Consider the following 14,030-nt stretch of genomic DNA (forward strand, 5'->3'; position numbering starts at 1 on the left):
GCAAGCATTCTTATATTTCTTATTAGCGAGGTAAGCACCTTCTGATTCAATATGACGAGGTCGGTAAGTATTGCTATAACTTGCTCTTTTAATCAGATTCGATTGTTCCCGTCTTCTTGGCAGCACAATTTCCATGGCGCTATTGAGTTGGTAAAACTTCAAGGGGGCTTCGAACATCTTTCACGCTCTTCGGTAGCCTTACAGCCGAGTCTGCTTTGTCTCCTCATGTAAGTCCATATCGTGACAGCAGACGGCTTTTGCGAGTATTTCCCGCGCTCACCTCTTTTCAGAATTGGGGTAGTTGCGAACACCACCAGCCCTGCATTCAGTCCCATTCTGGTAGCATCGGAGCCCAGCATTATTAATTTGGTGGCCGACGTGTATGGCGAGGGTCTCTGTCCTGGACTTCCCTGCCCTCCATATCTATTCCTCGACATTATGAGAATAAATCAACTTCGACTCCCGACAGCAAGGATGGCACTGGATGAATCGGCCCAACCTTCTGCGCTGGCGCTCCTCCAACACATTGAGTCTTTCTGTTCTTCGGAATGGGCAGAATCTAAATCTTCCGCTTACGACCAATGGCTCTTAATTGGGAACATATACGAGTCCGCTGTAGCTCTGTACTGCATATCTGCATTGGAAAGCATATCTATTTTACAGACCACCTCGGAATTGAAACAAAAAAGAGCTGCCCATCAACGGCGTCTGTTCACCCTCCTACAGAAAGCTTTCTTGACCTCACATCTCAAGAAATGCATGATGTGGCCGCTTGTCGTGGCTGGCATGCACGCTACCTATGCGAGTTCCGAAGCGCGACGCTCGATTGACAAGCAATTGGAAGAAGTTAGTTGGGAGCTAGGCACACCGGCACCACTAGTGGCCAGAGCGGTGTTCAAGCATTTTTGGGCGTCAAAGGAGACTACATGGGATAGCTGTTTCGATACGTCATATTGCTTTCTGTTTTAGTTGCTTCATAAATTTGACTTATATGAAACTGATAACAGAAAGAGAATATTTCCACTCATGGACTAGAATCACTTTCCCTTCACAAGCCATCTCACTGTGCCAAACACCACCCCACCTAGCGCAAGCCAGGAGATTACACCCCGAGCATACAGTATCCGCACTATCATTCGAACCTCAGAAGCATCGTTACGGCGAGGGAAAGGCTCGTTTTTCGGTGCTTCCTTGCCAATAAATGCGCACAAAGATTCCCATCCATCTTCAGGCTCGAATTCAAAGACATCCCGCCCACGTTTAGCTGCTTCGGCATGAATCCACGCATTATGCGCATCATAATGCTTTGCTGTCAAAACCTCGTTCGCAGTTAGACCCAGATTTCTCTGACAGCGTTCCATAACATTGTTCCATATGGCATACAAGTTACGGTCGGTCTTCCATAAGAAACAGACAGCGTAATAGACCGGTGAACCTCCGAAGGAGAGCACTTTCATTGACTGCTCCCACTGGCGGCCGCCACCAGGCCGCTTGTTCAGCACGATCTTAGCGTCCGGGTACATGTCCATAAGATCATCCATGAGCATAGCGCCAGGGAAATCGGTGGTTGCCTGAAAACCATCAAACAGTTTATGGAGTAACTTGTGACGCCGCGCCGTGTCATTCTCCCGCAGTGCAGCTAGGAGGATGTCCCCGCGATCGGCGTGCGGTGCGATGTGTGCAAAGTGCATACAAGGAGTCAGACCGATGCTTTGCGACTCAAGTGCGGCTTGTATAGAGCTTGTTGCGCAACGAGGGAGACCGGCGCAGAGAACTTGCATAGGGATCTGGTCTGTCCGGTCGACGACGACGTTGTCGCTAAGGAAGCGCATTGCATGTAGTGATTGCTTTTGGAGCATAGAATGAATTTGGTAGTTTCTGAGAGCGCAGTTTTAGAAAGAATGCGAGTACGAGATTGTAGTGACAAAGTGGCTTCTCGACCTGAAGGGCTTTTTTTGTATCTCACTGTCAGCATCAGCGCTGAAGTAAGGAAGGTTCGAGGGCTGAGATTCTCAGATCCCAGCGCTAGCTATATATAGACCGTCCTAAACTGGTTAGCGCAGGACTTCTAGATGATGAAGATTGAAGTATGTAAATTCACTGGGGCTTCCGTTGGTAACCTGATCTTTGTACTTGAAGTCCTACTTTGATACGGTAAGCCGAGCGCCTAAGAGGTATCGAGTGGCCACAATGTCGCAAATGGCGCAACCACAGTGCCTACTAGTCAACGGTATTCTATTCTGTTCTAACTTGTAATTATTCTAATACTATTAGAACGCCGAGATCGCGAATGCCTTACCATCCTGTAGAAGCTGGGGGCCTACATAGTTCTTGGCCATAAAAAAATCCGACGCCGGTTTCTATGGATCCAATGTCGTGCTGGTCCCCCAATACGGAGCGGGCTTCAGGCATCATTAATGCCGGCTCTACCACAAAACGCGGTGAACTCGTCAACATTGTCTTAGACTACATTACTACCACCATCATCTCAGCCATAGAGTGCCAGGCTGCCATCGAAGCCCAGGAGAACTATGTCGGAACCTATGTATCCACCGTTCCAAGCCTCAATTCATCTATGACAATCGCGTTCAATAAATCCACCACCACGACACCCAATTCTGGACTCAGTATCTCCGAATGGATTTCTAATGGTACCGATATGTTGAACTCAGATCTCTTCTTGGGCCTCAGGCCCCGTCTCCTGCCCAGTATCCTCAAGCAAACGCCCGACAGAGAAAAGGGAGAAGTTGCCTTCCAAGCTTCGTTGATGGAACAGACCAATTCCTACTTTGGACCGGGTGCTGCGAAGGATGGAGCTATTGGCCCGTTTACTGGACAGTATAAGACGAATAACGACTCGCTGGTTACGGATGCGACACATTATGGCGGGAAGGGGACTTGTCTGTTTGTGTTTGAAGTTGATGGCGATGGGGGGGCTACTGCTGTTAGTCCTGCGGCGGCAAGGGTTAAGCTGGAGAGAAAGGAGTAGATCTAAGCTTCAATGTTTGCTAAGGTGAAAAGAAGGAAGAACTAGATTTGGTTTTTCTGCCAGCAGAATTCTCATATTGGTCTTTTTGCCTTATGTTCATTATCATCCGCCGTAGGGACGGTAGACGATTCGCAGCACGTACTGTCAGGTAATAATGTCCGTCTATTTACTCCTTTCTTTAACCTTCTCCTCTCTCTATCCGCTGAAAGTGCTGACACAAGATCAGCTCCGTCTCGACATCCCGTCACCCAAAGCAACGCCCACTAGACTCTGCGGCTCGACTCCGAAACTAGCACCGGGGTTGCTCATCGACGGAGAAGTAGGAATTGGACCAATGCCCGATGTGGGGCTTTGGGCGGCGTCACGATCGCGCTTGACACGGGCATAACCAAGCTTGGCGAAGCGGCCAAGATGGGCCCAGAAGTGGCGTCCGGCCGGGTGCGCGGCGATACGATCCAGCAGATCGACGGTGGCTTCGCGGACGACTTGGTCGGGATGGAATAGACCCATGCTCAGGTAGAACAGTCCGGCCTGGTTCTCTGGTGCGACAGTCAGGAGCTGACAGATTCCGTTGTAGTCCTTGACGGCGTGGGCCAGTGCGATGTAGATAGCTGCCGCCTCTGAATGAGACAGTTTCAGAGATCGCAGTCGGTCGTGGTGGTGGTGCAGGTCTGGGCGTTGAATTGGGCGCGCGGGAAAGTACATAGCTGCAATGTCTTGGATAAAAGAGTAGTAGGATCTTGTGTTGCGCCAGCCCTCGATACGTGATACCGATGCGGACAGCTCGCGCTGTTTGGCCGTTTCGTCGGGCCATACATATCCATGACCGCGGAGAGATGTCGGGTCTGAGGCATCCGTTTGATGACCGGTGGGACTGTCGGGAGAGAGTTCCTCGCCGGGCCCGATGATGTAGAGATTGGAGGCTCCGTAGACAGTCTCCTCAAAAGCGGCAGCGACACGGGTAAATTTGGTGATGTATGCTCGCCATTTGGCTCGGATGGCATTCTCGCCATGCCGGTTGCTAATGCTGCGCAGGATATCCTCTATGAACAGATTATCGCCCGTCGGATCGGAATTTGCGTTTGATGCCTGACTTGGCAAGAGAGAGTTTTGTTGCTGGAAAAAGAGAAGTCCTTCGGTTACCGGTGCAGCCTCCACATGGCTCGAAATCTTCATGCGGCCGGTGGGCAGATCGCAGAGAACGTCCCACCATTCTGGGTGATTGGCGAATGTCGGGTTGGTCACACCAGCAATAAAGCCGGGGACGTTGAGGAGGTCATCGATCTTGGACAGATCTGTGTATGGGAATGCATGCCGGGTGAATCCACGAAGGATCCCGCCAGATGCTAATGCGCAAGCCGCCAGAACAGCCTCGGCCACTTCCCCTGATGGACGGTTGTGTCCCAGGAAGATGACTCGCTTCTGGGTCAGGATAGCATTCACTAGAACAATTATTGGGTGTGTGAACGGCCCACTCGTGGTCAAATGAGGGTGATTTGGGAACGCTTGAGGAGAGGCGGAATGGGGCCCGGCAAAGGTCTGAATGAGCTTGATGAGAGAGAAGTCGCCGACGGTCTCGGGCCAGATCACCGTCGGGATCTTGACGGGGATGGGGATGTCATTGTACGCTACTTTTGACTCGAACTCGTGGGTGTCCCTCGGAAGGGCATAGCGACTGGCCTTTTTGGGTGATGGCGGAGAGTCGCCGTCTTGGGCTTCTTCTTCCTCTCGTTGACGGATCATTTGCTCGAATTTCTCGATAAACATCTCCTTGGTGTTGCTGGACTGCAATATATGGCGTTCCAAGATCGACAGCTTCGGCATTAGTGAGAGATCCATGGCGTTAACTGCGTTGTAGAGAGTTGCCAGTGTCTCCGGGTAGGGCGACTTGAAATAATCTTCTAGCGCCAAAAGTAGTAGGGGCTAGAATCATCCTGGTCAGTCAATCGAGCGAGTGGATAATGGTAGAGAGACATACTTTGTATATATGAAGAAACGAATGCCGTGTGCAGATTGCCATCGCCTTGACCACGGCGCCTCTGTCGATCCGTCAGGGTAAGTTCATAAAGCACAAATGGGAAGACATACCGTCGCACTGTATGATCCTGCTTGGTATTGACCAGATTGAGGACATACATCAAGGGAGGTCCCTCGCCTCCCTCTTCATCGTCACTGCTGTCGGCCTCATCCGACCCCTCGTCCGGACTTTCGTGCTGAATATCGGCGCCCTCCTCATTCCCGTGGTATCTCTGAGACTTGCGATTCTTCTTCTTTTTCCCGCTTTCGGACTCGTCGTCGTCGCCGCTGCTGTCCTTGTGCAGAAAGAAGATGGTCCAATCCTGGCTGCGCACATGTGTTTGATCCGGCAGCATCAGCTCAGCCAGCATGCTCTCGTCCCCGCTGATGGGGGCCGGATACTGGTGCTCCATGATGGGGCCGCGGTCGATATGAAACGAGGCGACGAGGATGTATTCGACATGGCGCTCGGACGAGTCGAGCGGGTACTGCGACTTGCAGCGGCGCGGCTTGAAGGACGCCACGGCATTGTCGGTGGAGGAACGGCGCATTGAGAAGCTGCTTGGCGAAAGATTCGCGGACGAGGCGGCGGGGGAGAGTCGGGGGAGGCCGTCCGTTTTGAGGGGCGCCAGGGAGTTGGCAGAGGGACGGAAGGGTAGAGTCGAGGGCATATTCGCAGGATTCGGCCAACGGGCCTCTGAAGGAGCGCTTGTTCACCAGATTGGGAGGTGTCAATGCGGGTTAGGCCAATCGGCGATCCTCAGGGGGTGAGGAAAAGAGGAGCTCCACAGCGGGGGACACTAGGGGTGCTGTGTATGTAGGAGAGGTGTAGGTAGGGAGGTAGGTAGGTCTAGGGACATAGCTGTAGTGTAGTAGTACTACTACTAGTAGGAGGAGTAGGATGTATAGACATGACCAGTAGAATGAACCAGTCACATAATCATGAGTCCCATACATGTGGCATACATTTTGTACTGTCCACTTCGGGCCGACTGTCGTCCCGGTGATTGTTTACTTCCCGTTCGGGCCAGTAGATTAGTTAGTGTCTGTCACCTGCACCATTTACTTCCCTCTTCACACACTCACACACACACCATGCAGGCCAATTCGGGCTCCCCTTATAAGCCATCGCCGCTCTCCTTCGGGTCGCCACGGGCATCGCCCTTTCGGCGACCCTCCACCCCGAACTCATCACATTCCGGCACCCCAGGTAGCTCGCCCAGCCGGGGCTACACGCCTATGCAGTCGCCCAGCAAGCTGAATCAGTCCTATACCGCCGAGGAAGGAGACGCGACCTCCACAAAAACAGATCCCATCCCCCAACCCAACTTCAGCAGAGAACTTCCCCCTTCTCCGACCAAAGGGGCGCAGGCGCCCGGTCGGTCATCGCCGATCGTTGGCAACAGATCCAGTGGGCTCGGAGTGCCCAATGACGCTGCGTCGAAGCTGCCAGCCCACCAGGCGAGAGAGATCCGCGAGGCATTCCAGGTCCTCGACCGCGACAACGATGGGAAGGTCCATAAGGACGATGTGGTGGACGTGCTGATGAATCTGGGTATGGATCTTTGTGTGCACCACAAGGGATTGCAAGCTAACAACCTCCAGGACAAGACTCCTCTCCAGCAACAATCGCGCGCTTCTTCCCGCCAGGAGCACCGTCAACAATCAACTTCCCGACCTTCCTAAGCACCCTGTCGCAGCTGATGGCTCCTATGTCGACTTCCCAGGAACTCCTCAATGCGCTAGCTGCCTTTGACGATGACGATAATGGACAGATTGACGTGGCCGAACTACGTGACGCGCTCCTACACACTGCCCCGGAGGAAGGCGAGACGCCGTTGACGGCGGAGCAGATCGACGAGGTGTTCAGTGGGTTTACCGGACGGAAAGCCTTTGGTGGCCGGGGTATCAAGTCGGGAATGAACAAGAGAGGCGAAGTGTTTCAGTACCACGACTTTGTTCGCAGCGTCGTCGGATCTGATAACGGGCGACGCGAGGGCACGGCCCAGGGCTGATCCTTGGGGAGACAGTGTTATGGCGTTCATTTGGAAAGTCGGGCAAGTAGCATGTAATGAATCAATCACGACAGTAAATTGGATATTCAATCAATCGGGAAGTGCCATTTAGCGATTATTGATAGTAGGCTCGAGTCCGTCGACCGCGTTCATGATTCTCGGCAGAATACTACTACTAGTTACAATCATCTTATCTCCAGCCACCGCACCGTGTCTCCCCACCTGTCACCAATGCCACTGGCCACCAACTGCTCTCAACGATGGCCAAACCTCAGCCTTCCTGGGGTCTAGCTGGCCCTGACGCACCTCCCTCTCCGCGCACCATGCGCACGCTGCGCAAGATCCAGTCCCACCAGGTTCTGTCGAGTTCCGGGGCCGTAAACACCACCGCCGCAACCACGCAACCGTCTCAGCCACCAACTTTTGCCCTTAATTCCGGAAATCCATCAACCAGTGCTGCGACGCGAGCCCGCGCACCCCGTCGACCACGATCGAACAGCGATGCTGCCGCGCGCGAGACAGCGGTAACGCCCCCAGTCCCGACACAGCGACGGCCAGCAAGGAAAACCGGTTCGGGGGTGGGCCTCAAGCGATCGATGCTCGAGAACCTCCTGCGCGATGGTCCCCAGAATGGAAAGACCGCCGAGTCCCTGCAGGAGCTGAAATACCTTGTCTTGTCTTCGCGCGTGGACGCCGACGGCGATGGCATGGTAGGTGATATTGCCCGTTTAGAAATCACTATGGATATGCTAACCCTAGGGCTTATTTCAGTCACCATATCGAATATACCTTTGGCTCGTCCTGTTAGATATTCCTCCTCTCTCCACCGACGATTACCTCGCCCTCATCCACCGGGGCGGCTCGCCGGCCTATACAAAGATCCGCAACGACACATTCCGCACATTGGCCACGGACCCGCTGTTCAAACGCCGCGTCACAGAAGCAAGTCTAATTCGGTTACTCAATGCCGTAGCGTGGAAACTGCACGACAGCAAGCCCAAGCCCCGATCGCGGCCTTCTTCGTCTCGCAGGCGCGAAATGGAGATGTTGGTCAATACACCGCCGAGTATTGCAGAAGCTCCGGAATTGGGCCAGGAGCCTCCGGTCAGTGACTCGGCTATCTATGTTCAGGGCATGAATGTCCTCTGCGCGCCGTTCCTGTATGCTGCCCGCAGCGAGGTGGAGGCCTTCGCTCTATTCCACTACTTCGTTACCCGCGAATGTCCTGGGTATATTCGCGGCGCTATGGATGGCGTGCACAAAGGCCTTCGTCTGGTGGATCGGTGCCTCGAGATTGTCGAGCCTAAGCTGGCGGCCTACCTCTTCTCCAAGGGCATGCATGCCGAACTCTACGCTTTTCCCTCGGTGTTGACGCTGTGTGCCTGCACGCCGCCATTGCCTGAGGTGTTGCACCTTTGGGACTTCCTTTTTGCTTACGGGCCACATTTGAATATTCTGTGCATCGTCGCTCAGCTGATTCGTATGCGGGACACCCTTCTTGAAAGCCCGAGGTATGTCGATCCATTCTATGAGTGATCACTCTGCTAACACTTGCGTCAGCCCTAACAAAATCCTCCGATCTTTCCCTCCTCTTGACGCCAAGGAGATCATCGCATTGACGGTTCTGCTAGTCCAAAAGATCCCGGACGATCTCTATGCAGAGATGGTCAGCCACGCCAAATGACGGACCCATAATGACAGTTTTCGGATTAGCTTTTCATATGCTTGGCGTTTTGGGGACATTGATCTGGTTACGGGATATGGTTGTTGGGAATAGGGCATTTTGGGTCTGGGTCGCATCTGGGGAGAGGTACTATGTAGAACCCTAAGCCGTGTCTAGCAATTTGAGGAATCGTAAGATCGATCTTTACAAACCCAGCTTGGCCCATTATCCACAATTCAGCAAGAATTGAACTAAACAAATACATTTATACATTTCTCGATGCAACATCAGATGAAAATACATTAACAATAAGCCGCCCTCCTACCTCCATTGCATCTACAACTATGTCGGCGCCGAGGTCGATAATATCCCCACGGACTTATTCGCCTGTCCCGATCCATCGACCACCAGTGGCTGGCACGGATCCACAGGCCTATTATTCGTCGCAGTAGCTCCAAAGCTTCTACGTTCGTCGATCTCTGCCCAATCCAACCCTTCCATCTCATCCCAGTACCCATAATCACCACCCAGCACTGTCCCATCCCAGCTTCCTCCCCGTGAAGCATGCGATCCCCTCGCCATCTTCACACGCAGCTGTGCACCCATGAAACTCATGTTATTAAACATCGACACGGCACGGCGCGCCTCCTCGGTGCTGTGCATCGTCGCCGAGCCGTAGCTCGTCTTGACGTCCGACGTCGCCGTCACGGTGCATTGCTCTACCGCGCCGGCACCCTGAAGGAGGTTCTTGAGGTCGACGTTTGTGGCGCTGGTGCTGAGATTGTGGATTGATATCTCCCTCGTGTTGGGGATGTACTGGTGATCGTGCTGTTTGCGTGGGTGTCTCTGGTATCCCGTTCCGTCCTCGGCTGCTGTTTCATGCAGAGGGTGCATCGGGGGCATTGGATACGCGGGCATCATCGCCCAGGCTGGCGGGTCGTACATCGTGCAGTGCATCAGTGGTGATGATGGGTAGCAGGGAAGGGGCTGTGTCATAGTGTCGGTCATCATAGGCATAAACTGCTGGGGTGGCATGCCCATGGGACTCATCATGGGTCCGTAATCTGGGTAGGAATACGCTGTTGGGCTGGATGAATGCACGGATCTGCAGGGATATTTAACGGAATATTTGGATATTCAGGGAAGAACAACACCTACTCGGGTGATATGGGCGACGGTGGCATCGTCGGATTGCCCTGTCCTCGTGGAGGCGTCACATAGCCCGAGGGCATCATGGCGGGCGGGCTTCTGGTCGGCCCTGCGATGGGCTTGGTGGGTGAGCTGGTGCGTGCCAGCGTGACGACCAGGCTCTGGCCGTCCCATCCATTCGTCGATAACCGGTCTGGGTGGTTGTTAGAAATGAGTTCGGGCGAGAGAAGAGGGAAACACGCACGATATGTCCGCCACGCCTCGTCCTCGTTCTTGACGATGATCTGCCCTAATCCTGTGGGGACGCCATGGCTATCATCGTACACAACTGCTTGGCGGATATGCAGCGCCGTCTGCCGCACCAGATCCTTAAGTTCTTGCCAGCGGCAATGGGCCGGAATCTGGGTTGTTGTTAGACTATCTCAGACCCCGAGTTATGCGCGCACTTACGCCTTGTAAGAAGACGACAAACTCGTCGTCCGATCTGCGCAGTCTTGGGCCACGGGCTTTCTCACGGCCAAGAAATGGCATGGCGGTAGTTGACTGAGCGGCTCTTGACTTTTTCTCCCTGTGGGCTCACTGTACTGTCAGGAGAGTAGATGGTGTCGTCGGACGGGGTTCAATATCCCCGAGCGGCCCTGTCACCGGTGTTGCGAAACAAACGGGGCTCGAGCTATCGGGCCAGGATGTGCTCGGTCAAGTCTTCAACTAGGGCACTCTTCGGCGGGTATCTCCTGGCTTACTTAGTCTAGAGATATCACCTCCGGTGTATCAGGGCGGCTGGGGGTGGTAGGGGGATGTATATATTTCATAGAAATCCACTTGCTTCAAGCACGCAAGATGAGAGAAACGACCACTCGGGCCTCGAAGTCGCTTACCTCTCTGCCAATGGACGCCAGACAACAGTCTGACCGACACTGTGTATGCAGTGCAGAACAGCGATCACACACTTTTCTTTCTTTCTTTCGGCGACGGTAGCAGGACCTATTATACACAAATACAGGGACGATGAAGGAAGATCGAATCGAAGAGGGAAATGTTTCACAAGAACCTCTTCCATGATGGTCAATAATTCCTCCAGGGCTAGGACCCAGAAGATGCATCGACGAATCGAGACAATCCAATCCACTGAGATATGTCATTTTTGCCTGTGCTCAGCTCCCCTCCTAACCAATAATGAATTACAATACATAGCCACCTTCCACCCGTCCTAGGTAACTACTATGTATCCATAGGTTCCTCCCACTGCGTTTTTTTTTTCTTCTTTCCCCTTCCTTCTTCTTGTATTCTTTCCAGTTCACTAGATCCTGGGCCCGGGTACACCCGCGCCTTTGGGTGGTGGTGGGGGGAGCCAAGGACCAGATCTTGACCGATGCGCCTAGCTTCTTGTTACACCGCCAGATCCGGATCAGACGGCGCTCTGATTGCCCAGACCGAGTCTCCAGTCAGAAAAGTATCACACCAGTCGAGATCGCTGATCAGCGGGGCGCCACCAGTGCTGGGGTGTATACACAGATTAATTACATAGTGTTCTGAATCCTGTCGGAGTACCTGCAGCGGCCGCTAGAACCCCATCGTGGCTGGCTGCGCGTGGAGTTCGTCTTTGGGATTTTGCTCAACAACGAGACAGACCTGGACAGGTCACACTGCCGGCCATGTTCATTTATTCATGGATCGTCGTCCGGTGACACCAACCCGATTCTAGATAGAATGCCCGATCGAGACGAGCACGCATAAACACAGCTAGGTTGGTACGACTCTCACATTTCCGGTAATAATATGTTCATACATTTGGAAAACCAATAATGCAAGAAAACAAAACTGATGCAAGCGCAGTATAGTAGCCTTTCGCAGAAACGAACCACACCCCTCTCAGAATTGAAACTCGTATATGATTTGAGAGCCAGCAGTATGATGACAGCAAGTAAGGAACAGCCACAGATGCGGGTGGGAATCACACCATGATGCCTCGAACTACATGCAGTGCCGATGGCGTGAGTGAGAGCCCAAAAAGCCAAGGGATTTGGTGCTCAGCCTTATTCAGGCCCCACGCCCCCAAGAGCCGCACGGTCCGAGACGCAATTGGCTGATTGGGGCAATGAAATTTTTTTTTTCGACATTCGACCACGGTGTCAAAATGAAAATGGACTGATTCTCGAAGAAACATGGGCCACCACAACGCCTCTTAGGATCGATATTTCCCCATCACGAATAAGCCGTGCCAGCACGGACAATGGATTCTCCCACGGAATCGGGGTTCGAGATCGAAGAGTCGAAAAAGAAAAGAAAACAACGGAGTGTTGAGATTCGCTTTTGTGGGAACGGGCCCTGGCGAGGGCAGGGTGGTGGTTGTTGTTGTTTGTAGTTGTAGATGTAGTTGTTTGGTTCAGATGTGTAGATCGACGGGTCTCCTCCACCTCACTCCAAATCCTCCCTTCTGTGTTGACATCCTTCATCGGCCGAACCCGACTTTGGACGCGCACCGATTGCAGTAGTAGGAATTCATGCCGAACTGGACGGCGCCCGGACTGGTTTTGTTTTCTATGGCGAGCGACTGTTGGCAGCGGGAGCAGCGCACGATATCGTAGACCGCGGGCGGCGACGCGGACGTGGATACGGGCGGTGCCGGATTGGTGCTCGGCGGCTGGGAGATTTGGACCGCCGACGAACTCATTTTGGGATGAGGGAGAGAGGGGGAGAGAGGAGAGGAGGGCGAAGGGGAAGCGAGAGATAAGAAGCATTCCGGAGGGGCTCAGATCCTGGTGTGTGCGCCCGTGACAAGCCGAGGATCAAGTAGTCAACAACATTCCAGAAAAGATCAGCTGATGGTAGTCTAAGCGTCAGACAGACAACTTTATTGTTAGTGACCCACGACAGTATTGTGATCATGAACATCTAACGCAGGCTCGAGTGATAAGAGGAATTACGGAACCAGTGGACGAGAGGAGGAAATCCTGTACTCCCCCCTACTGTGGTATACCGTCATCGATACCTCCATACTAATCCTGCTGCAGCTTACAGGTACTCGACCAACACCGGAGATAAGCTCAGCCTGGACACAACGTCATTACCCGCCTGCCATCCACCCACCTTTTTCAACCCCCACCACTCACTCCCTCCCTCTTTCTCTCTCGCCGTCAACATCCACCATGGCTACCCCCCCACCCAAACTCTTCAGCTTCCCGGATTCCGCGGCACTGGCTCAGCAATTGCGCGCCTATGTCCTGCACAGTCAGAACGCCGCGCTTGCCCGCCACGACACCTTCCGCGTAGCTGTGTCTGGTGGCTCGCTGCCCGCCACCCTGGCCAAAGCCCTGCTGGCCCCCAGCAATGGATCTCCCGAAGACACCCCGCAGTTCGCCAAATGGGACGTCTTCTTCGCCGACGAGCGCGCCGTGCCCCTCGACCATGAAGACAGCAACTACCGCCTGCTGAAGGATGAGCTGCTCGGCAAGATCCCCGCCGAGCTGGGCACCCCGACCGTGCACACTATCGACGCCAACCACGTCCAGGATGATGACCCCCAGGAACTGGCCGACCTGTATCAGGACGAGCTGATGCGTTCCTTCGCCGCCAAGGACAGCGTCAAGCTGCCCGTGTTCGACCTCATCCTCCTCGGCTGCGGGCCCGACGGCCACACCTGCTCGCTCTTCCCGGGCCACGAGCTGCTGCGCGAGAAGGACGCATGGGTTGGCGCGGAAAGCAACTCGCCCAAGCCCCCACCCAAGCGCATCACCCTCACCCTGCCCGTGGTGACGCACGCCCTCAACATCGGCTTCGTGGCAACGGGTGCCGGCAAGAAGGAAATCCTGAAGAAGATCTTCGACCTGGAGGAGGGTCGCAGCATTCCCTCGGCGCTGGTCAACGAGGGAGCTGGCGAGAGAGTCAGCTGGTTTACCGATCTCCCAGCCGTGGAGGGTGTTTCGTTCCCTCGTCGCGGGAGCCTGTGAGGGGGTTAAAAGGGTTGCGCCCAAAATTAATTTTTTTTCGATTGTCATAGACTTGTTACCGAGAGTAGATTAATTGTGTGTCGAGAACCATACTTATTAGGACTACTGTTTGCTAAGAATTCAACATGATGGTCATTAGTTGTTGTTACTATGTAGTTCCCGGGGCGCGGTCGCTGCTCCACAGCTCTGCTTTATTTACTTTCTTCCTCTCACCAACACCAGCAATAATAATGTCGCCCCCCTGGTGA

General features: G+C 53.7%; 8 protein-coding genes across 8 annotated transcripts; 4 read left to right on the forward strand and 4 right to left on the reverse strand.

Annotated features, from left to right (window-relative positions):
* Positions 1-1,037: 1,037 nt before the first annotated feature.
* N7474_009157 (sulfotransferase family protein) lies at positions 1,038-1,832 on the reverse strand (the record flags this gene model as incomplete). The annotated part of the gene is made up of 1 exon (XM_057200567.1): positions 1,038-1,832. The coding sequence occupies one exon, from the start codon at positions 1,830-1,832 to the stop codon at positions 1,038-1,040; it is 795 nt and encodes a 264-aa protein (XP_057048554.1).
* A 539-nt stretch (positions 1,833-2,371) lies between these two features.
* Positions 2,372-2,989, forward strand: N7474_009158 (uncharacterized protein; the record flags this gene model as incomplete). Its single annotated transcript, XM_057200568.1, has 1 exon — positions 2,372-2,989. The coding sequence occupies one exon, from the start codon at positions 2,372-2,374 to the stop codon at positions 2,987-2,989; it is 618 nt and encodes a 205-aa protein (XP_057048555.1).
* Positions 2,990-3,211: 222 nt separating this feature from the next.
* N7474_009159 (AFI1/MesA family protein) lies at positions 3,212-5,676 on the reverse strand (the record flags this gene model as incomplete). The annotated part of the gene is made up of 3 exons (XM_057200569.1): positions 3,212-4,912; positions 4,968-5,028; positions 5,078-5,676. 3 exons carry the CDS (start codon positions 5,674-5,676, stop codon positions 3,212-3,214), a joined length of 2,361 nt encoding a protein of 786 aa, XP_057048556.1.
* Positions 5,677-6,100: 424 nt separating this feature from the next.
* Positions 6,101-7,020, forward strand: N7474_009160 (uncharacterized protein; the record flags this gene model as incomplete). The annotated part of the gene is made up of 2 exons (XM_057200570.1): positions 6,101-6,560; positions 6,611-7,020. 2 exons carry the CDS (start codon positions 6,101-6,103, stop codon positions 7,018-7,020), a joined length of 870 nt encoding a protein of 289 aa, XP_057048557.1.
* A 260-nt stretch (positions 7,021-7,280) lies between these two features.
* Positions 7,281-8,704, forward strand: N7474_009161 (TBC domain-containing protein; the record flags this gene model as incomplete). Its single annotated transcript, XM_057200571.1, has 3 exons — positions 7,281-7,730; positions 7,792-8,531; positions 8,581-8,704. The coding sequence occupies 3 exons, from the start codon at positions 7,281-7,283 to the stop codon at positions 8,702-8,704; spliced, it is 1,314 nt and encodes a 437-aa protein (XP_057048558.1).
* Positions 8,705-9,025: 321 nt separating this feature from the next.
* Positions 9,026-10,363, reverse strand: N7474_009162 (Nucleotide-binding alpha-beta plait; the record flags this gene model as incomplete). Its single annotated transcript, XM_057200572.1, has 4 exons — positions 9,026-9,788; positions 9,842-10,025; positions 10,077-10,233; positions 10,283-10,363. The coding sequence occupies 4 exons, from the start codon at positions 10,361-10,363 to the stop codon at positions 9,026-9,028; spliced, it is 1,185 nt and encodes a 394-aa protein (XP_057048559.1).
* A 1,921-nt stretch (positions 10,364-12,284) lies between these two features.
* Positions 12,285-12,506, reverse strand: N7474_009163 (uncharacterized protein; the record flags this gene model as incomplete). The annotated part of the gene is made up of 1 exon (XM_057200573.1): positions 12,285-12,506. The coding sequence occupies one exon, from the start codon at positions 12,504-12,506 to the stop codon at positions 12,285-12,287; it is 222 nt and encodes a 73-aa protein (XP_057048560.1).
* A 475-nt stretch (positions 12,507-12,981) lies between these two features.
* Positions 12,982-13,782, forward strand: N7474_009164 (6-phosphogluconolactonase; the record flags this gene model as incomplete). The annotated part of the gene is made up of 1 exon (XM_057200574.1): positions 12,982-13,782. One exon carries the CDS (start codon positions 12,982-12,984, stop codon positions 13,780-13,782), a length of 801 nt encoding a protein of 266 aa, XP_057048561.1.
* Between the last annotated feature and the right edge of the window lie 248 nt (positions 13,783-14,030).

The sequence above is a fragment of the Penicillium riverlandense genome (genome assembly GCF_028828495.1).
Source record: "Penicillium riverlandense strain IBT 135883 chromosome Unknown utg000008l_segment0_segment0, whole genome shotgun sequence".
NCBI classification, from domain to species: Eukaryota; Fungi; Ascomycota; class Eurotiomycetes; order Eurotiales; family Aspergillaceae; genus Penicillium; species Penicillium riverlandense.